General features: G+C 38.5%; 3 protein-coding genes across 3 annotated transcripts in view; 2 read left to right on the forward strand and 1 right to left on the reverse strand.

The window, feature by feature from the left end:
• pdca (phosducin a) overlaps nucleotides 1–21,150 on the forward strand; it is a 253,431-nt gene that overhangs the window by 5,731 nt on the left and 226,550 nt on the right. The gene's annotated exons all lie outside the window — the stretch shown is intronic.
• odr4 (odr-4 GPCR localization factor homolog) lies at nucleotides 580–10,174 on the reverse strand. The gene is made up of 14 exons (XM_084410192.1): nucleotides 10,115–10,174; nucleotides 8,399–8,501; nucleotides 8,185–8,322; nucleotides 7,992–8,087; nucleotides 7,689–7,795; nucleotides 7,546–7,582; nucleotides 6,154–6,291; nucleotides 5,926–6,021; nucleotides 5,791–5,850; nucleotides 5,566–5,697; nucleotides 5,039–5,126; nucleotides 4,503–4,688; nucleotides 2,109–2,225; nucleotides 580–1,589 (listed from the first exon to the last, which is right to left on the reverse strand). The coding sequence occupies exons 2-14, from the start codon at nucleotides 8,498–8,500 to the stop codon at nucleotides 1,522–1,524; spliced, it is 1,365 nt and encodes a 454-aa protein (XP_084266318.1). The 5' UTR covers nucleotide 8,501; nucleotides 10,115–10,174; the 3' UTR covers nucleotides 580–1,521.
• Nucleotides 10,282–21,150, forward strand: part of LOC311291271 (nucleoprotein TPR-like) — a 29,148-nt gene continuing 18,279 nt past the window's right edge. Inside the window, exons 1-24 of the mRNA XM_084410190.1 lie at nucleotides 10,282–10,480; nucleotides 10,951–11,055; nucleotides 11,156–11,211; nucleotides 11,310–11,406; nucleotides 13,147–13,250; nucleotides 13,380–13,544; nucleotides 14,741–14,833; nucleotides 14,924–15,004; nucleotides 15,091–15,178; nucleotides 15,523–15,663; nucleotides 15,791–15,885; nucleotides 16,000–16,197; nucleotides 16,288–16,395; nucleotides 16,480–16,700; nucleotides 16,829–16,989; nucleotides 17,077–17,204; nucleotides 17,479–17,627; nucleotides 18,800–18,962; nucleotides 19,059–19,193; nucleotides 19,279–19,419; nucleotides 20,071–20,239; nucleotides 20,322–20,494; nucleotides 20,702–20,854; nucleotides 20,953–21,069. Of these exons, the coding sequence (XP_084266316.1) occupies nucleotides 10,330–10,480; nucleotides 10,951–11,055; nucleotides 11,156–11,211; nucleotides 11,310–11,406; nucleotides 13,147–13,250; nucleotides 13,380–13,544; nucleotides 14,741–14,833; nucleotides 14,924–15,004; nucleotides 15,091–15,178; nucleotides 15,523–15,663; nucleotides 15,791–15,885; nucleotides 16,000–16,197; nucleotides 16,288–16,395; nucleotides 16,480–16,700; nucleotides 16,829–16,989; nucleotides 17,077–17,204; nucleotides 17,479–17,627; nucleotides 18,800–18,962; nucleotides 19,059–19,193; nucleotides 19,279–19,419; nucleotides 20,071–20,239; nucleotides 20,322–20,494; nucleotides 20,702–20,854; nucleotides 20,953–21,069 (3,192 nt within the window). The 5' untranslated portion in view covers nucleotides 10,282–10,329. The remainder of the gene's footprint in view (nucleotides 10,481–10,950; nucleotides 11,056–11,155; nucleotides 11,212–11,309; nucleotides 11,407–13,146; nucleotides 13,251–13,379; nucleotides 13,545–14,740; nucleotides 14,834–14,923; nucleotides 15,005–15,090; nucleotides 15,179–15,522; nucleotides 15,664–15,790; nucleotides 15,886–15,999; nucleotides 16,198–16,287; nucleotides 16,396–16,479; nucleotides 16,701–16,828; nucleotides 16,990–17,076; nucleotides 17,205–17,478; nucleotides 17,628–18,799; nucleotides 18,963–19,058; nucleotides 19,194–19,278; nucleotides 19,420–20,070; nucleotides 20,240–20,321; nucleotides 20,495–20,701; nucleotides 20,855–20,952; nucleotides 21,070–21,150) is intronic.

The raw sequence follows: 21,150 nt of genomic DNA on the forward strand, positions 1-21,150 counted from the left end.
GTACAACCATTATGGTTTGATCTTAAAGGGATACTCCACTTTAAAATGAAAATTCTGTCATCATATACTCACCCTCATGTTGTTTCAAACCTGTATGAATTTCTTTCTTCTGCTGAACAGAAAGGAAGATATTTAGAAGAATATCAGTAACCAGACAGTTTCTGGTCTCATTGACTAGTATATTTTTTTCCTACTATGGAAGTCAATGAGACCAGAAACTGTCTGGTTACTGACATTCTTCTAAATATCTTCCTTTCTGTTCAGCAGAAGAAAGAAATTCATACAGGTTTGAAACAACGTGAGGGTGAGTATATGATGACAGAATTTTCATTTTAAAGTGGAGTATCCCTTTAAACTAAGAATTTTTTATTTATTTTTTTAAAGAAAAAGTAAACAAAAATTAAATATAAACTAAAGTTCACCTAAATGTTTCACTGTCCGTGCCACATTATTTAAATAGATTTATTTGAATGGATTTGCAATGTAAAAATCATAAGGTATGCACAACCAGGGGGTCCTTCGTCTGTAAAGGTTGAAGATGGCTGATCATGAGACACACACACACACACACAAATGTTTCCGGCAATTATATTTAATTATATTCATTTAATACGTCAGTTCCTGTATGCCTTTCATGCAAAGCAGTTACAGAAGCCAGAAGAAACTGGTTTGATAATGACATGACAAACATTACAATGGCAATACAGGAAAATACTGGCGTAATACTAGAAAAACCACAAGCATTCTGCAAAGACATGTAGGATAATGACAGTTAACGCTTTTCTTTTGATCTATTATTAAGGTTGCACAAGTGAAAACATGTTACCTGTAAGAAATCTTATCCCCCTCACAAGAAAAAAAAAACAAAAAAAACAAAACAAAACACATGATTGTGTAATTTGCCCTCAAGTTAACTGCCACTGGTATGTTGTTACCCAATAACTTATTTAAAAATATATATTTTGAGCTACACTATAAAAAATATGTGAACAGTTTCAAATTAACGGATTTGTCTATTCTGTTATTCAAGTATAAATCAAATCACAGTAGGCTACTTCATCACAAAAATAACTGTTTTTCCAACTTTGTGGCAACAATTAGTAGAGAAATGGTTTGACTGGCCTGAAAAAAGCCCAACACCCAATATCAGACCTGACCTGACCTCATTGATGCTTGTGTGTCTAATTTCAGAACAATGGCAAAAGAATAAACCCTTCAATGGGCATCAGTAAGGTCAGACAGTGTGTTCGGCAACAGAATTCTCTAGATTGTCATAATATAGTGTAACATTAAGATATGTCTTCACTCGAATAGCCAAACCTGTTTATTAGAAAGGAGTCTCCACATACTTTTGCCATATAGTGTATCTTACATTATAATAATCCTATAACAGACGTATAGTCAAAATTTTAAGGATTATATTTGAAATCTTTTATAGAATATTGAAAGATTATATAGTATATTATACAAATATACACACTCACTTGAACATTCATACAGACTTCTTTACTATTTCCATTGTCACTCACTAAAATACAGTAGAGATGTGGCTGTGGCAAGGAGAGCAATGATTGCTGCTACTGCCGCACCTGTGTGTTTGAGAGAGAGAGAGAGAGAGAGAGAGAGAGAGAGAGAGAGAGAGAGAGAGAGAGAGAGAGAGAGAGAGAGAGAGAGAGAGAGAGAGAGAGAGAGAGAGAGAGATCAGGTGGGTGGAAATGAGCCAACAGGAATATGAGAATTAGGGCTGTCAAAAGATTAATCGCGATTAATCGCATCCAAAATAAAAGTTTGTGTTTACATAATATATGTGTGTGTACTGTGTATAATTATTTTGTATATATCAATACACACACATGCTTGTATATATTGAGAATGTTTCCAAGAATAATAGGAATCACAAAAAGAAAATACGGTCACATCTGCCCAACTAACAAGAACATGGAGTCACTCACACTGTATCATTAGATAATGTATCATTATCATTAACAATATTGTCGAGCCCCATTTAATACCATGCTACAAAGAGAATGATTTATTGTATTAATAAGAAGAAATAGAGAGTGATTTAATATTTATACTAATAATTATGAATAATATTAGGCACTTACCAGCATAGTATTGAGGGGCTTTGTGAATGTGGGGATTTTCAACTTGAACTTCTGAGACGACACGTTTACTGGAATCATCACTGTGGCTGTCAGTCATCTCCAATTCAGGCGAGAATACTGGGGAAAAAAAACAAGCACAAACATGAAAAAAAAAATCTAGGTATTGTAGGCTTGTAGGACCGAAGAGAGAGAAATGCAATCAGAAGGGGAAAAAAAAAACAAGAGAGTAAATTAATCTCCTCTTTACAGGGAGAAGGCTGAGTTGTGTTGTCATAAAGATGATAATCCAAAATTCCCGAAGGGCCCGTTATTACAAGGGATCAGACATTCTATAGCCTCCGGTTAAACACTTATGTTTTTCCTTTTAACCATACATGAAAAACACATTTGTGGGCTTAAACTGGTTTGAACAAGATGCAAAGGTGTAGCTGGCTATTATTTTAGAGGGGAACAAGGCAGGGTGTGTCTGTATGTGCTCCTTTTGAAAAGGTTTATCACTTAGCATTCTGTAAATCACACACCTATACACATTCTTGACCATTTAACCATAACGTCCCTATAATGTGTTCAGTCATCCCTGAATCCCAAAGACTTTGCAAGGACTTGCTCTACATTGCGCAATACCCTAGTAACAGATCTGAGGTCCACTTAGAAAAGCCTAGAGGTGATACAAACCAATACAATAGTGAAGATTCATGAGACACTCAAATAAAGTGAGAGAATTAATTAATCCCTAAAGCAAGGGTTCTTAAAGGATTAGTTCACCTCAAAATGAAAATTTCCTGATAATTTACACACCCCAATGCCATCTAAGATGTTCATGTCTTTCTTTCTTCAGTGGAAAAGAAATTAAGTTTTTTGAGGAAAACATTTCAGGATTTTTCTCCACACAATGGACTTCAACGGTAACCAAATTGTTGAAGTCCAAAATCAATGCAGTTTCAAAGGGCTCTGCACGATCCCAGCTGAGGAATAGGGTCTTATCTAGCGAAACGATCGGTCATTTTCTAAATAAAATAAAAATGTCTATACTTTTTAACCACAATTGTTCATCTTGTGCTGGTCTGCGACGCGCCAGGTATCACGTTGGAAAGGTCACGCTGGACGTAGCGGTCTCTGTGTACTCCGGTTCAAAAAGATAGGGCAGGGCGAAAAACTCCATCTCATTTTCTCCTCCAACTTCAAAATCGTCCGACATCATTGCTTTACCTTTTTTGTTAAAGGGCTTTTGTATTAGTCTTCGCATGTTTGCTTTGTAAACAATGGGGTCGGTACTTCCCCCCTACGTCCAGCGTGACCTTTCCAATGTGATTACGTAATGCCTGCCACATCGCAGACCAGCACAAGACAAACAATTGTGGTTAAAAAGTGTATACATTTTTATTTTATTTAGAAAATGACCGATCGTTTCGCTAGATAAGACCCTATTTCCTCAGCTGGGATCGTGCAGAGCCCTTTGAAACTGCATTGATTTGGACTTCAACAATTTGCTTACCGTTGAAGTCCATTGTGTGGAGAAAAATCCTGAAATGTTTTCCTCAAAAAACTTAATTTCTTTTCCACTGAAGAAAGAAAGACATGAACATCTTGGATGGCATTGGGGTGAGTAAATTATCAGGAAATTTTCATTTTGAGGTGAACTAATCCTTTAACTCTGGCCTTCGAGGTCCACTTTCCTGCAGAGTTTTGCTCCAACCCTAATCAAACACATCTGAACAAGCTAATCAAGGACTCAAATCACCCACTATACCCTCATTCACTATTCCCTATGTTAGTCAACTGATATAGTTCACTTGAGGGAGTGAATGAAAACAAGTGAGTGAATTCGGACACTGTGTCGGAAGGGCTGTCGTTTTTTCATAGTTTGTGCCTGCTGTTTAATCGTTTGAAACTTATAGAACACTGGCAGCTCCAGTAGTAAGAAGAAAAAGATAGATCTTGAACTCTGTCATGGAAACTATGTACAAACCTTAATTAAACAATTTAATAATCAATTAAAAATGAATTTATGCCTGTGTGATATTACGCTGTAGCCACATTCGACCAGTGGTTTGGAAAATGGATTGATGGATGATTCAGCTGTGAGTGCCATCGTGCGACTTTCACGGTGCATTACGCTCATTGTTGTGGTGCATTGTGGGATTGAATGAGTGCAATAGACAAGGAGTGCAAAGATTTCGGACCCCACTACAAATGGCTGTCCCCTCAAATTGTGCTCTATTAAAGGTATAGGGGCGTTTTCGGACACAGCCAATGTCTTCGGAAATACTAAAAAGTTAAAAGGCAGGTGAGTTTGATCAAGATTAGAGCTAAACTCTGCAAGAAAGGGGACCTTGAGGTCAAAAATTGAGAACCCCTGCTCTAAAATCTCATATTGAAATATGGGAAACATACACTGATTTCTCTCCAGACTAATATCTATGTCCTCTTCTGGTGTTTCCCAGTCCAGCATCTCTTTAAGACGATCGGCCACATCAGCTGTACTTTCATCTGGGAACATGTAGTCACACACAGACAGGCCGGAGAAGGGCATTGGGGCAAACACACGCCGAGGAAGAGCCTGCTGCCCAGTGCACAGACCTAGAGAAACAATATGGGAACTCATGTATTGAATTAGGAATACATTTATGTCTGTACTAAGTTCAAAACTTACTGAAGACAAAGGGTGGTACCCTACTGCCATCTAGTGCTCAGTTTGATGTTTGCAAATGTTTGAGGAACCTCAATGTATAATTCATCTTAAAAATGAGATTTACTCTAAATGTTTTGTTCCCAAAATTCTTAAAAATATCTTCTTTTATGTTCCACAGAAGAAAGAAAGTCATACAGGGTTGGAACGCCATGGGGATGAGTAAATGATGACTGAATGTTCATTTTTGTGTTGACTTTCCTTTCAACGTCAATATGTATGACATGATGGACCACTTTACCTTTGCGACTCCCTTCACTTATTAAAAGATCTTCCAGAAACATCTCCACTCTGGAGGAAACCGTGTTTATGATGTCTCTCTTAATGGCCTACCAGTGCAAAGGAGAAATTAAGATATTAACAGATACAAATACAAAAGTGTATTTAGGCAGGTTTTTGATCATGAAAATATTGTGTGAAATAATGTTCATGTTATGGCTTATTTTGTCTAAATAAATGAATAATAAACCAATAAGAAATAACAGAAAGTGTTTTAAATGCTAATTCAGGCATCACAACCTTAAATATATAATCTGAAAAATGTACATTGAGACTTGCTTAAGATTATATTTAACCGTTATTTAATTATTAGTGTTCATAAGATGTTGTTACTGCAGATCACGCCAAGGTAATTTAAATGTAAAATGAGGGGAATTAAGCATTAACAATTAAATATCTAAATATCGATATTTATCGTCTTATAACTGATATAGTACCAAAATATGACTTATCCCTAAGCATAAAGCATTGAGAATAGGCTTTAATGACCTGTACTGCATGTCTGGCTTTGGGTTTGTTGTTGTGGATGTAGGCCCTGCAGTGAACCACCCCTCGAACCCTCATGGAGCCACTGCACAGCTGAACTAGAGCACTGGACCGCTCATCCAGCTCTGGCTGCTCCTGTCACATCAATATTCTCATTATACCTTTGACTACACACAAATACATCTCATTGATAATGTTCGTTATTATGAGATAAGATTATGAGCTCACATCTGAGACAAGGATCCGAGCAGGGAAAGTCTGACGATGGGTTGTCTTTAGGTTCTTTTTCTGAAAGAAAAAAATATCTACTTCATCTCAAATAAAAAAAAATATGACAGAGAAATGACAGAATTATGTTTTTACCTGTCCTGAGATGAGTTCAGAGTCATCTAATGCCTGTCTGCCACTTATGAGACAGTTACCAGCCTCAATCTGTTTAGCCCACCTCTTAAGACAATCCTAGACATGGGGGGCAAAGAAAGATACATTCACAACCTGTATACACTGTATTAAAATCAAAATTCTACACAAAATCCTTCACAAATAAAACACTGTCTTGTCTGCATATACCCCATCTGACTTCTGTCTCACCTTCATGCACTTGTCTGTGTTATCAGAGGAAGATCCTGTCAAAGGGATCTGCAAATCCACCTCAACAGAGCAGGTCAGCATGGGCCAGGATGACGAGACACATGTCTGATACTTCCAGTCTGCTGGCTTGGATGAACTCTAGAAATCAGTATAGGGTTGTCACGATACCATACACATATCTCACGATAATATACCAGCTACAAATCATATCAAATCATTTTGAGGTGAACTAATCCTTTAAAAACCCTTGCTTTAGGGATTAATTCTCTCACTTTATTTAAGCGTCTCATGAAATTTCACTATTGTATTGGTTTGTATCACCTCTAGGCTTTTCCAAGTGGACCTCAGATCTGTTACTAGGGTATTGTGCAGTTTCAGTAGGGTTAGTGAATCATTGATTCGGCCGATTTGTTCAAAAACACGGATTCAAACCAAAACTTTGTTTAGAACTATTTTTGGTAGTGAAATAGAGCAAAACCATAAATATTGACATAGCTGTGTCTAAACTGTCATTTCATAATAACTTTTTGTTTTTATTGAACTGTTGTATAAAATCAATCACATTTGCAATCGTGTTGATAATCGGAAAAACAGCGCTCTTGCTCGTGTCATATTACTGACCTGTCATGTTATAAATATAAAAGAACAACTCATACATGGGCATTTTTGCCCCCATATTTTGATATTTCCACCTCTGACTGGAGGGTAGTATGTATATTAAGACATAAAATGTATTTATAATGCATCACATTATAAAGATTGATATGACTGATAAGAACAGTGTGCAAATACTGCTATGCTGATGAATGGAATTGCATTCGACATTGCAAAGATTTAGAAATGTTCTTGAAACGAACCACTACATCTGTTCCAGAATCTGTCAAATGAGCAAAGGATAACCTGCGAGAATAATTGAATAATGAATAATGTTTAAGCTGCTGATTTTTGAGATCTTGTCAGTTTCTTTCTCGCAATGACGTGCAATTTCTAATTGTAAAATGAACTGGGATCAGTGTGTTTGAACTGAACCATCTCAGGGGAGTCCAATCTTTTAGATGCCACGGACCCCCAATATAAACATCGTCGTGTGAGGACCCCTAAAATTTATAAAGGCATCTATCTTTTATAAACACTCAATTTATTCAGTAAAAAAATTAATAAATGTAAAATGAGTTTCTATTAAGTAAAGTTACATTATTATATTTTTTCTACTCACTATTGTAATGTACTGTTATGTTCACAGCAGAAACGTAGCAGCACTCAAAAAGACTGTCTTGTAATGTTCTTGCATAGATGCAAATAGTCTTAAATAGTGTACCTGCTGCAAATACAACATAACTTACAGTACTACCGTATTGACGATACTACTGTAGTACCCAAAACGTCTCTCACCTTTGGATCTTTTACATCAAGCGTTTTGCAGACAGTTCTGTACATTTTAAGTCAAGGATCATGCAAACTTTTAAGGTTATTCATAGTGGGTGATGCTTGTAGATCACAGAGGAAATTATGTAGGGATGTAGTGTGCAGGATACTTCTTTGTTTTGGAGCAGATGTGCAGGGTGACTCGATCGGTCACATCCTCCTCTGTCAGTTCCCAGAGTCTTCCCTTACTTATGCATTTATCCATGGCAAATATAAGCTACAAAAAGAGATCAGCACAAAAATAAAATGATGAAGTTATGATGGCCAACAAAATCATCTTTAATAAAAGCTAAAATGTGGTCCAGTCAATTTTTTATTATTAGTATAATTTAATTAAAATGTATTTTTAAATTAACCTAAAATAAAATTAATAATTATTAAATTAAATAAAATGTATTTAAAAAAAACAGTACCCTTTTTAACGTGTTTTGGGCATCTTTGGAGAGTTCAGGTGGGGTCACTAAAAACAAGCCAAGAATACAAAGACCTCCTGGTAACATGCGGGACACCTAGAATGGAGAAAGACAAAATCCTCATCTGTACAACTAGACTGTAAAAACATTTCAAAGCCATTGTGTGTGAGTGGCAAGACATCAGGCTACCCACCTGCCTGGCATGTTCTGTGACCCACTCCACATCAATGTCATCCAGTGGGCCGCTTCCTCTAGAAGACTTCAGCTGCCCCTCACTCTCCCTCTGAGGAGTCTGCACGGCCAGCACCACAAAATCTCTTTGAGGAGAGGACTGTAAAAAGAAAATGTTAGGATAAATTGGTCTGTGAACTGACACGATTAAATATAGGTTAGTTTAGCTTCCTCACCTGACCAGCCAGGAGTCCAGTCACACATGATACAGGATCTGCTGCCAGAAGACCACCAAGATATTTTTCCACAGCTTCATCAACAAAGTAACTCCTACCCATTCTGCCGGCAAACATAAACAATAATAAATATCAATATTGTGTCATTTTAACCTGCTTGTAAGTTGCAACTGTAAAATAACTATAAAACATGTTACACTTCCCAAACAGATGCCAAATAATGTTAAAATACCTTTATACAGAGTTTCACTGACAGGTATTGCAGTTATTAAGGGAAAAAATATTTTTTACTATTATGATTATTACCTGTACCTGTGTACCAGAGCAAATGAATCATTAAATCAGTGTCAATCTTCTCAATGACAGTAAATAACAAACAAACAGGAAAAAGTGTCAGCCTTTAGATCATGACAAATATTGTGTGAAATTATGTTCATGGTTATGGCCGATAACCAATAAAGCGCCAGTATAAAAATTTAAATAGTATTTTGTCTAAAAAAAAATACTAAAAAACACTAATAAATAAAATAAATGGCTTTGAATTCTAAAATTACATTTATGCATCACACATTATAATGTGTACAGTATGAAAGATTATTATTATTATGCCAGAAATCACTGTTTCTACTAGAGATGCACCGATTACAATTTTCTAGGCCGATTCCGATTTCCGATTTTTCATTGAGTTTGACCTGCCGATACCGATTTTAGCCGATTCCGATTAAATTTCTTTCTAACCACTTTACAGCACACACAAATATTTATTTTCAATCTTTTCTTTAACCCTTTCACGCATAAGTTTAAAATATTTTAACTGACACCCCCACCCCACACTCCCTGAGTGAGTTTTTTCAAGGCGAACGTTCCCTTTAATGTTTCCATGGCGACGCGTCAGGCGATACACCGCAGCCACAATAATACTGTATGACAGATGTGTCGCTTTTATTTCGCTTTTCCTTTTTTATTCAAAATATTCACAAACTTGCTTACCATGTCATCAACTAGCCTATCTGATATTCCTATTCTCAAATACGTGTAAGTGAGTGTGGTTGGTCGATTAAAAACCTTTATAAATAATCTTGATCTATAACATGAGATGGGCGCCGCAATGTTGTCCTGTCAGTCGGATTTACAGCACGTGAATTCATCAGTTTCTCCCGAAATAAATGCAAGAAAGTGGCCGGTGAACTGAGAAGAATAGAGTAAACACTGCTTAGTTGTGATATATGACAGCGCTGAACGCGTCCGAATCTGGCTCAGCGCCAGCCAACACGCGAAAGCACAGTTTGAATCTGGCAGTTATGCGACGTCACTGAACATTCTAAATGTGGCACCGTACTCTCAGGGCCACAGAAATAAAAATCCCATATATGAGACCGTACCGCTCAAAAGGTTAATCATGCGGCGGCGGCGGCGCCCGAGTGCATTTGACCGGCATAAAATCGGCATATGTCAGACTGACCGGCCGGTCGCCGGTCATGGCCGATCACGTGAAAATCGGCCAATTCCGGTCACCAGCCGATCAATCGGTGCATCTCTAGTTTCTACAGCTAAGTTCCAAAATATAGAAGAGAAACAGTTAAACGTCTTGAATGAAAACTAAAAGTAATACATTTGCAAGAGTAAACTTCTTTATAAAACCATTGAGAATAATACAACGTACAACGTAACAACGATGTTTCTGAAAGAATTGCAAAGAAAATCCTTCATACGTACCTTCAGATCAGGCACACTTCTCCAAACAGCTGATGAGTTCTCAGTGGAACCAATACGTGTGACGCGTCGTCGCATCAATCACACGCAACTCAATTCAAGCGACCTGATTGGACAATATGCTTGTAGGTCCGTGCTGCTTTGCGACTTGAGTTTGTATCGCTCACATATGACGTAGGGGCAGTAGCTAATGCTAACTCTTGCAGTGAGCCGGAGAGATGGCGGCACTTCTTCAGCAAACGCTGGAGAGAAGTGAGATAAACAAACTGCCCAAAGCCATTCAGAACAAGCTCGAGAAGGTTCTATCAGAGCAGCAGACGGAAATAGACTCACTGAAATCTCAGTATGAGCGGTATAAAGCAGACTGCGGTGAGTAACGGTAGCAGGCGGGCCAGATTCAACAGCTGAGTGTCTTATAAAGTAGTGTACTGCATGTTCAGGCATCATAAACGCGTTTATGCAGATTGAAGAACAAGTTGTTTGGGTAATTATTCTGGAGAGGCTTGTATCTTCTGCATAAATGACCTACCAAGTTGAGTCTACTTAAAAGTGTCTGGTATAAATAGTTAAGTAGTTAATACTGAGATGTAGTGACAGACCAAGGAAAATGTTTGTCTTTTCCATTTAAAGAATATGTGTGAAATTATGTTAAGAGATAAAGAGAATGGCTGAGCATATAAAGCCTTTCTTGTAAATCTATAAAGCATAATTAGCCTAATTCACTTCTCGTTGGATTTTTATTCCTAAATTAGCAGTCTTAATAAATGAAGTGTCAACAGAGCTGTTGGTGTCAATTGTCTCAGTGAAACATGTTACAGATGTTTGTTTTTAATCAACAGAGCAACAATACTTCAATCTTGAGAAGAAGCTAGCTGAGAGCCAGGAGCAGTTCCTGTCCCAAAGTAAAGAGTATCATAGTATTAAGGAGGAAAATGTCCGTCTCAGTAAGTACTATGCTTTATTCTATCTTTATGTTTGGATTGTATTGACGCAGAGCTGCTGTATAACATGGGTGTGCTTGTGCTTCTTTTTTTTTCTAAAAAGCCGATGAACTTAAGAAGTTGAAAGACATAGAGGAAGAGCAGGGAACAACGCAAGAGGTAACTATTTGATTTCTCACCTGACATGCTTCGTAATGGGCCTTAATATTTTGAGCAGTTAAAGATGATGTAAACATCCCAATGTTTTTGCATTTCAGAGTACGCCTCCAAGAGCCAAGTATGAAATTGAGGCAGAAAACCGAGAGCTCTCACGGTTGCTTGAGAAGAGATCTCAAGAAGTGGAAAACCTCAGTGGTATGGCACTGTTTTTTACATCAGTGATCAAGGTTGTCGTTGACATCGGAGTCTTATGTCAAGATTGTTTTCATTACTTAATTGAGGAATTAGAGGGCTTTTTATTTGCACGTAGCATTATTGCTGTACAGAAATGTGGAAATTCTTCATACCAATTTTGATACTGTTGCAAAAATGAATATACTGTTTTTCAGAGTTCTTTATAAAAGTTAATTATATTAACAAATTTAAACGGAATGGAATGTAACAGTTAAGTATTAGGGTGGTCCTTAACAAGTCCAATTTTTTTTTTTTGTGCAAAATGTTAGTGTCTTAACCTCTTAAACTGTTCCTTTTAACTTCAAAATTGGAAATATGCAAAAATGTTGACAAAAAAATTATATTTAGAGGTAGCTCAATCATGTGGAAGATTGCCTATGTTAAGCTGTGCGGCGTTATTGTGATATGCAAGTAATATTAAAAGTTGCCGCAAATGAACTACATTTTATTGAAATCAGAGCAACACTGACATGACAACAATGACAACAATCTCAAAAAAAGCACAAAGTTTTCAACAATCCCTCATTTCTGATGCTCAGCAGCCAGTGTTGACTTTTTGCAGTCTGGATAGATCTGTCGTTGATCGTCCACCACATGAAGGAGAAACTGCAATTGTTCTTCAGAGTGTGTGAAATAGCCATTGTATTCTTGAATCAGAGCCACTCCTCTCTCGGCGTGATCATTGACTACTTTCATTGCATGTATAATTGCCTGTGCCTCCTGATAATCTGCTTGATTAGGCCAAAGTTCCGGGTCAATTTCAAGGAACGTAATGTAATTTTTTTAAACCACAAAATGTGCTCTAAACCCAAACAATAACCAAGGTGATCATCAATAGAAATATGTATTGATTCCACCAGGAAAGGTAAATCTGCTAAACCAGGTCATGGATGGATTAATTTGGATTTAGTTTCTACAATAAGTAAACTGAGATATGCATTTAAAATACATATTTAGGAATATATGGAGCATATGGAATATGTGGAGATTTTTTGGGAATTTTACTAGCCAGGTACAATATCAATTAAAATGATCGTTTTTTTTACGAAAATCATCAACATCTCAGAAAGTTTAAAGCTATTGAGCTACCAGTAATTATTATGTTACTGCCATAAAAATTGGCATGCTGTATTTTCTTATATAAAGGAACAATTTGAAGGGTTAAGAGCATGACAATTGGAGACTTTAAAAATAAGGACCACCCTATTACCGGTAAGTATTCCTTTGTTGTTCAACTAAACTGTCAATCAGAAATAAATTCATCAGTAAGGTAATTGCCCACATGCGTAGTTTTATTTAATCAATCAAATGATTGTTTCATACAAAATTTGCCTTTTTTTGCAAATGTCTTTTTTTTTTTTTTGTCATGTCAAAACAATTGTCAAGTAGTTGTTAATTTCATCAGATAATATTTCTGATTCATTCATCACACTGGAAGAGGAAGACTGAGCACATTGCATTGTGTGATATAATAGCGCATAATGTGTTCTATTGTGTACTGCACACTTGTATTTCAAACAGAAATCTGTGCACAGTATGCATACTATACACTGCATGTATTGTAGTAGTATTCTTCTCTGAACATATCCATTGTTTTGTGCAGTTGAGTGTTTTTTTTTTTTTTTTTTTATAACCAAAGTACCAGTACCAGTACTTTTGACGTGTGTAATTGCTAACATGTCTCTTATGGTCAATATACAGAGGATCTCAAACGTCTCAATGACAAACTCGCAGAGACCAGCACCATTAAGATGGAGCTCCAGCTTAAACTAGATGAACTTCAGTCATCTGAAGTTTCCATTCAGGTAACCAGTGACTCTCATTTAGCTGTTATTTGGTCTCTAATGTGATTAATAAATACATCTGAGCTGACCATTGATTACATATTTGTATTTGATTTATTTAAATGGTTTACTGTGTTTCCTTCTCATCAGCATCGTGAGAAGCGAATGGAGCAAGAAAAGGAGCTTCTCCAGAACCAGAACACATGGCTGAATTCAGAGCTGAAGAGTAAGACAGATGAGCTGTACACAGTTTTCAGAGACAAGGGCAAAGAGGTCCTGGAGCTCAGGTGCTCTTTAGAGACCAAGAAGGAAGAGGTGTGAGGAATTTCTGAGACGTGTATTTAAATATTGGGCTGCATTCTTATTAGTAGAGATGCACCGATTGATCGGCTGGTGACCGGAATTGGCCGATTTTCACGTGATCGGCCATGACCGGCGACCGGCCGGTCAGTCTGACATATGCCGATTTTATGCCGGTCAAATGCACTCGGGCGCCGCATGATTAACCTTTTGAACGGTACGGTCTCATATATGGGATTTTTATCTCTGTGCCCCTGAGAGTAAAGTTACGGCGCCACATTTAGAATGTTCAGTGACGTCGCATAACTGCCAGATTCAAACTGTGCTTTCGCGCGTTGGCTGGCGCTGAGCCAGAGCCGGACGCGTTCAGCGCTGTCATATATCACAACTAAGCAGTGTTTTCAACCTCATAATGTTTATTTTAGGCTTCATATATTTAAATACACATAAGCACGAGTAAAACAATACATTTGGAGTTTGTAAAATACACACTGATGTCTGTGGAAGCAGCAATAACAATCTATTCAAATATAATTTGCCGACATGTTTTATTCATATCAGACAAACATAGTGGAAGTAACTATAAAGTTTACTCTATTCTTCTCAGTTCACCGGCCACTTTCTTGCATTTATTTCGGGAGAAACTGATGAATTCACGTGCTGTACGTTAAATCCGACTGACAGAACAACATTGCGGCGCCCATCTTATGTTTATAGATCAAGATTATTTATAAAGGTTTTTAAACGACCAAACACACTCACTTACACGTATTTGAGAATCGGAATACCAGATAGGCTAGTTGATGACATGGTAAGCAAGTTTGTGAATATTTTGAATAAAAAAGGAAAAGCGAAATAAAAGCGACACATCTGTCATACAGTATTATTGTGGCTGCGGTTTATCGCGTGACGCGTCGCCATGGAAACATTAAAGGGAACGTTCGCCTTGAAAAAACTCACTCTGGGAGTGGGGTTGTCAGTTAGAATATTTTAAACTTATGTGTGAAAGGGTTAAAGAAAAGATCGAAAATAAATATTTGTGTGTGCTGTAAAGTGGTTAGAAAAAAATTAAATCGGAATCGGCTAAAATCGGTATCGGCAGGTCAAACTCAATGAAAAATCGGAAATCGGAATCGGCCTAGAAAATTGTAATCGGTGCATCTCTACTTATTAGATCACCTGTCTGCATCAATCATATATGTCATAATCAGGTGACCAGACTTCAGGACCAAGTGAACATGTTCAAGAAAAACAACGACAACATGCAGAAGAGTACTGAGAATCTGATGAACAAACTCAAAGAGGTTCACTATCCCCTTCTTATTCTTGTTTGCTCTACCACTTGACATAGAAGATATATTTAATCAAGGTGCGTTGTTTGTCTTACTTATTAGGCTAAAGAACAACGGGCCTCCATGGAGGAAAAGTACCGCAATGAGCTGAATGCTAACCTTAAACTCTGTAATTTGTACAAGGTCAGTAAAATGTTGATATTTGTTGTGCAGCGTCCAACATTAATGTGTGGTATGATTCAAATCTGAATCCTTTTGTTTGTTCACAGAATGCATCAGTAGACTCTGAAGCCAAGAATGCTGAATTGAACAGAGCTGTTGAAGAGCTCAACAAACTGTTGAAGGAGACGATGGAAGGTTTGAACCGTTTCTTAAAATGATTTTTTTCTGATTCATTTTTTACACTGAAAAGGGAAGGTTGAGCACATTACATTGTGGGATATAATTGTACACATAGTGTGTTCTATTGTATACTGCACATTTTGGGAAATGTAGAAGGCCATCCTGGTATTATTGCATGCACAAAATCTGTGCACAGTATGCAAATACTGCAGATAGTAGTGATATCAACAGTATCAAAATGCTTTTCTGAACATATCTATTGTCTCTGTCTTGTTTTGGGTGTGTTTACAAATTTTCTCTCATTGCCTCACTGTGAATGTTTTTAATGTGCCAAATTTAAATGCCTCTTTTATCAACAGCCAATAAAGGTACAGAGAAGAAGCTGTCAGAGCTGCAGGCTGTGAGGGAGAAGGCAGAGTCTGATCTACATGAGAAGGTCAGGAATCTGGAGAAAGAGCTGGAGCACTCGAACACACGCCTTGCTGACTTTAAGAGAAGAGGTAATGCACAGACAAAAAACCTGCCTGAGTTTGTGTCAGTTTTTTGTTTTAGGCTGAATAATCTTTTCAGATTCTTGAATCATGTAATTGTGCAAGTTTTCAGTCTGAATTTGTATACTTCAAAAAGGTGTTCCAGCTCTCACAGAAGAAGAGCTGACAAACCTCTCGCCAACTGCAGCCGCAGTGGCCAAGATTGTTAAGCCGGGCATGAAGCTAATGGAGGTATAAAATGTTGATCACAAAATAATTAATAATTTGTTTGGCCCATTAGCATGATTGATTTCAGCAATATATTATGTTTATCGTTCTAAGTAAATTGTCGGTATTTGCTCTCAGCTGTATAATGCCTTTGTGGAGGCACAAGACCAGCTGCACCTGGAGAAACTGGAGAGCAAGCGTGTGAACAAGGTTCTAGATGAGATAGTTCTGGAGGTGGAGAACAAAGCTCCTATCCTGAAACGCCAGAGAGAGGAATATGAGAACATGCAGAAGTCCATGTCTAGCCTCTGTGCCAAACTGGAGCTAGCTATGAAGGTTTGCACAAATATGAAAGTCGGCAAAAGAGAAAAAAACATGATTGTCAGTCAGAAGATGCTAATCTTTGTCTTTTTTCTTGTAAATCAGGAGGTCCATCGGCTGCAGAAGGTGACAGATGAAGCGAATAAGAGAGCTTTAGGGCTAGAGAGAGATAATCAGAGATCAAAGAGACAGTTAGCAGACATGTCTGAACAGGTAAGCCTCTTACAATAAACATTGAGATGAAACACCTTGTTTCAGGCTCAGACAACAGGAAGTTTTTTTTTCTTCTTGATTCAGGTAAGTGTGCTGCTGGTGGAGGTGGAGGAGGCACGTGGTAATCAGGTGGTGCGTGAGGACTTAAGCTCAGCTGTGAGCAGCAGCTCTGAGGTCCAGGGCTCACGGCAGGTGGCCTTCCGAAGCGTCCAAGAGCTTCAGCAGCAGAACCAGAACCTTCTGGCCCAGATCAGGGACCTGGAGGAGCAGAGAGAGAAGGACCAGAACCAAGCTAAGACTGCCAGGTACTGACCTTGTGATCTTGGGAGTGGCATATAGACCACAGTAATAAATACACATATTTCATCTTCAGATCTATTCTTTAGAAGCACTATGAAGATCAGTAAAAGAAAATCTGTATCTGCTCTTTCAGACAAACCGAGATGGAACAGAGTCTGGAGAAGGTTCAGAAGGAACTGGAGCAGATCAAAGAACAGCAAAACCACCAGAAGCAGCTGGCTGACTCTGCCATCCGACAAAGAGACATGTATCGTATCCTGTTGCAGACAGCCGGAGTCGAGCTCCCACCACAGGGTGAAAATTTACCCCTTAGACCAAAAGGCCTCTCCTTTGTATTGGCATTTGATGAAATGTTAAATGAAGTCCTGTGGTTGTGTTCAGGTTCAGAGGCTGGATCTCAGTCCACCACTCCCAGCAGGTCAGGACCCATGTCCACCAGATCTACACCCCTGAGGTCTGCAGCTTCAGAATCTGTCCAGGCAACTCAGGCTAAAGCAGCACTTAAACAGGTTAGACAGATTGACTCGCCTTATTTCTCTACTTTAAAGAGACTATTCTTTCAGTTTCTTCCAAACCTGTATGCTTTTGTTGAATGGAAAAGAGCAGCATAGACATTCTGCTAGACTGTTCTTTTTGTGTTGCAGGTTTGAAATGACATAAAATTGAGTACATTTGAAATTTATTCATTTTTTGGTGAACTGTTTCTTATAAAATGACTCTGTTGTACAAATCTCATTTGGACATTTAATATTAACCATTAAACTGCATGTTTTCACCCCTCAGCTTAATGATTCCTTCACAACATATAAAAAAGAGAAGGCAGAAAACGACAAGCTCCTGAATGAACAGACTGAGAGGCTTCGTGCTCAAGTGTCTGACCTGCTCTCACAAAAGGCTAAACTTTCCTCTCAGCTTGAGTTCGCCTTTAAACGGTGAGCACAACTTGTCTGAAAAATCTCAGTTTGTGTGGAATCTGAATTTAAGTTGGATTTTAATGTTATTACCTCACTTTAACTTGAGCAGTCCAGCCATAGCTACATGTTAACAGTTTGTTGCATGTGGCTTTTATCTTTATTCATTTACAATCAACATTTCACATACACAACATATGCAAATTTTGCCCCCAGAATATTATAATTGAGATAAGCCACGGCTCGTTTGTATAGGCAGGTGGTGCAGTGCCCCACCAAAATATTCGTCCACTAGAAAGACCTCTATATAAACTGAATCATAAATAAATCGTAAATTTGTTCAGCATTATGCAACAAATATTTTTCTATACTATTTAAAGTCGAAAGTGAGCAGGATATAATAAAATTATAGCACATGGATTCATCAGGAGGCATGTATGTACAATGATACTAAGCGGGTCAGAGAGTCTGAGCCCTCCCCAGTTCTACAGCGTCCCACAGTTTTCCAATGTAAATATGTGGTAAAAAATGGAACTGCAGCGTGCTCCAATTTAGAGCTATTGGGGCAGATTTGAGACTGCCCTGCTTATTTTCATGTTACACTTTTCTCACTGTAATTCCTCTACAACTTGCAACATTCTAAAAACATTCGGAGGCAAAAAATACTACATTAGGGCAATTCTGAGATAACATTCTATGCCTCTGTAGTGTGTATTTAGAGCCTGTCAATCAACATTAGAGTGCCACTTTCAGGCTGAATAACGCAAGGACTTTAGACCTCTACCAAAAGTGTTCGGCATGTGTTCAGCAATTAGAATATAGAGCTTACAAACTGTTTATCCTAAACTAGTGCTGAGACCCAGAATCTGCCCTACCTAAATTTACGGTCAGGAGACGCTACTGATTAAGAAGAATGTCATATAGGAAATTTTTAATATGTATAATATTATATTTTATTAATTTACTTCATGGAATAATATTTAATTTCCCAGAATGTAATGGAGGTTTGTAATTTATCCTGAATTTTGATTTCAACAAATATTATTTTTTATTAAATGATCTCACAATTTGGTGGACTTTTCGTAGTACAAATTTTATTTGACCAAGTGAACATTTTTGAATAGTTTAATTCAAATTCCAACTCATGATTTGCAAAGCATTGAATTCTTAAAATATGAATTGGTCCATATCAGGTATGAGATGCTTCAGGAGAATGTGAATAGCTTTCAACGAGAGATTGAAGCCCTGCGGGAGAAGAATCAAAAGATGAATGCCACTCATCAGAGACATGAGCAGATTATTCACACAATGACTCAAGATCTGAGGGAGGCCAATGAGAAACTAACCATGGCTGAGGTGAGGGAAAGATAAATACTTTATGGACCACCACCAAACCAATATTCAATATTCAGTTTTATATTTTTGTCGACTTTTTCAATTTTATTTTACCAGTTGCGTGTTGAGAATATCCGTAAGGAACGAGACATTCTGAGGCAGGTGGAGAACAGACTTTCCCAGGAGAAAGAGTCCGTCCTGACTGAACAGCGGGGCCAGAATCTCCTGCTCACCAACCTCAAATCCATTCAGGTACAACTTGTCTACATATCCCAACCAACTTCGTCAAAGCACTCTTTTCTTTGGCCTTATTCTTAATTTTCTCATTATATCACAGCTTTTTATGGAGCGCTCTGAGACTGAGACCAAGCAGCGCTACAACAACCAGACCCAGCGCCTGGAGAAAGAGATTATCCAGTTAAAGAAGAAACTGGAACAGGGGGTGGAACAGAGACACTCACTAGAACGCAACCAAGATGTAAGCTTGTAAATTCACTCCCTTTTTTCTATTAAGCCCCTTTCACACAGAGATTCCGGAAAATAAAGTGACCCGGGATTTGAACCGGGTTAGTTTGATTTTGGCTCATTCACACTGCCAGTGATTTTCCGGAATCAGAGAGTGCGTTCACACACAACACGTAAAAATCCCGTAAAGACACGTGACATACGTGACATGTAATGTCTCAGCAGTGTCTTAAGTTTGCTTATGAGGTGCGATTTCTCTCATGAGAAACCACACTTGTGCATTTTTTGCTCTGATTCGATCATAAACTTGCGCATTTACGTACCGTTTCACAGCTGGCGAACGATCCCGGCTTCAGCGTCATCACTACGACACGGCATTATTACGGCTTTTGTTCACACAGCGCGCGTTCCGGGACTGAACACAGTAATGTTACTAGGTCCTCAACCCGGCATCGATGCCGGCATCATTCCCGGGTCGTGTTTGCGTTCACACAGAAGGCGTTCTGGCAATTTGCCGGCAATTTCCCGGGTTCAAAGTGCTGTGTGAAAGGGGCTTTAGTGAAGATTCACAATGTTTAACTTATCAAACCTATACAACCCCACAAGTGGACCTGTCTACACCTCAAAGACTTGTGGGAAAATATGTCTAAATTCTGTTGGCTAGGCTCAGCTGCTGGAGGTTAAGAAGCAGTTGGAGGCACAAACAGCACTACATCAGAAAACTAAAGAGCTGCTAAGAACTGCTGAACAGCAGGTCACCTCCATGAGACAGCAACTGAACAGCGAGAACCTTGGCACAGCACCTAAACAGCCTGTCAGGACATTACCCAAAGGTAAACAGAAATTAGAGGATGGAGTTGTGAGTGTCATAATTTCCAGTGCTATAAAAGACAATATTGTTCCTGTTATGTGCAGTTTCAGCTCCTGGCGTTCCTCAGCAGGAGGTAGATGAGCTCCAAGCACGTCTACAGCAGGCTGAAGAACAGAACTCTGACCTGAAGGAGCGTTTGAAGAACACCACCACCAACTTAGAGCAGTACAGATCCGTGGTGCTCAGCTTGGAGGAGTCTGTAAACAAAGAGAAGCAGGTGATAATCTACTTTAACCTTTTCATTTGATTTTGAGTAAAGGCCAAGTATAGTAACCCATACTCAGTATTTGTCTTCTACATTTAATCAATCCAAGTTCACACACATTAGGAGTAGTGACTCTCTGACCATTAGGCCACGACTGCCCCATTTTAACGCAAGTCCCAAGTAGCCACAGTACTAAAAATTGTTATGTTTTACTTCTAGTTGGCTGAGCAGGCACGAACATCCATTGACAGCCAGCTGAAGACAGCACGGGAGTTGAACCAGCAGCTGGAAGGCCGGCTGCTGGAAGCAGAGAAGGAAAAGCTGGAGCTCCAGGAGGAGAAGATGAAAGCTGTAGATAGCGTTGAAGAACGGGTAAGGAACGCACACGGATGGCATGTCAATGTTTGTTGTATTTGTTCTGTATAGTAAAGTTATAAAGATTGAAAGCCCTTCATTTGGCTGCACAACAGGTGAAGGAACTGAAGAGGAGCGTGACAGAAATGCAGACGGAGCTGCAGGATGCCCTGCAGAGAGCTGTGGCAGCGGTGGCCCAGGAGCAGAGAGCCACACAGGACAGCAAACTTCAGGTAGGCTTGACACTCTTGGAACAAATCAGAATCGTTTCTTTACACAGCTACCCACTGATTTTCTTGGATGTTTACTTACCT

The sequence above is a fragment of the Rutilus rutilus genome (assembly GCF_951802725.1).
Source record: "Rutilus rutilus genome assembly, chromosome: 6".
Classification (NCBI taxonomy): Eukaryota; Metazoa; Chordata; class Actinopteri; order Cypriniformes; family Leuciscidae; genus Rutilus; species Rutilus rutilus.

Excerpts from the sequence above, each read along its gene's own strand:
- odr4 (XM_084410192.1), bottom strand. The coding sequence starts at position 8,500 with ATGGGTAGGAGTTACTTTGTTGATGAAGCTGTGGAAAAATATCTTGGT. Across the intron at positions 8,323-8,398 it reads CTGGACTCCTGGCTGGTCAG|TCCTCTCCTCAAAGAGATTT; the intron begins GTGAGGAAGCTA and ends TTCTTTTTACAG. Across the intron at positions 5,851-5,925 it reads CTGAACTCATCTCAGGACAG|AAAAAGAACCTAAAGACAAC; the intron begins GTAAAAACATAA and ends TTTTTCTTTCAG.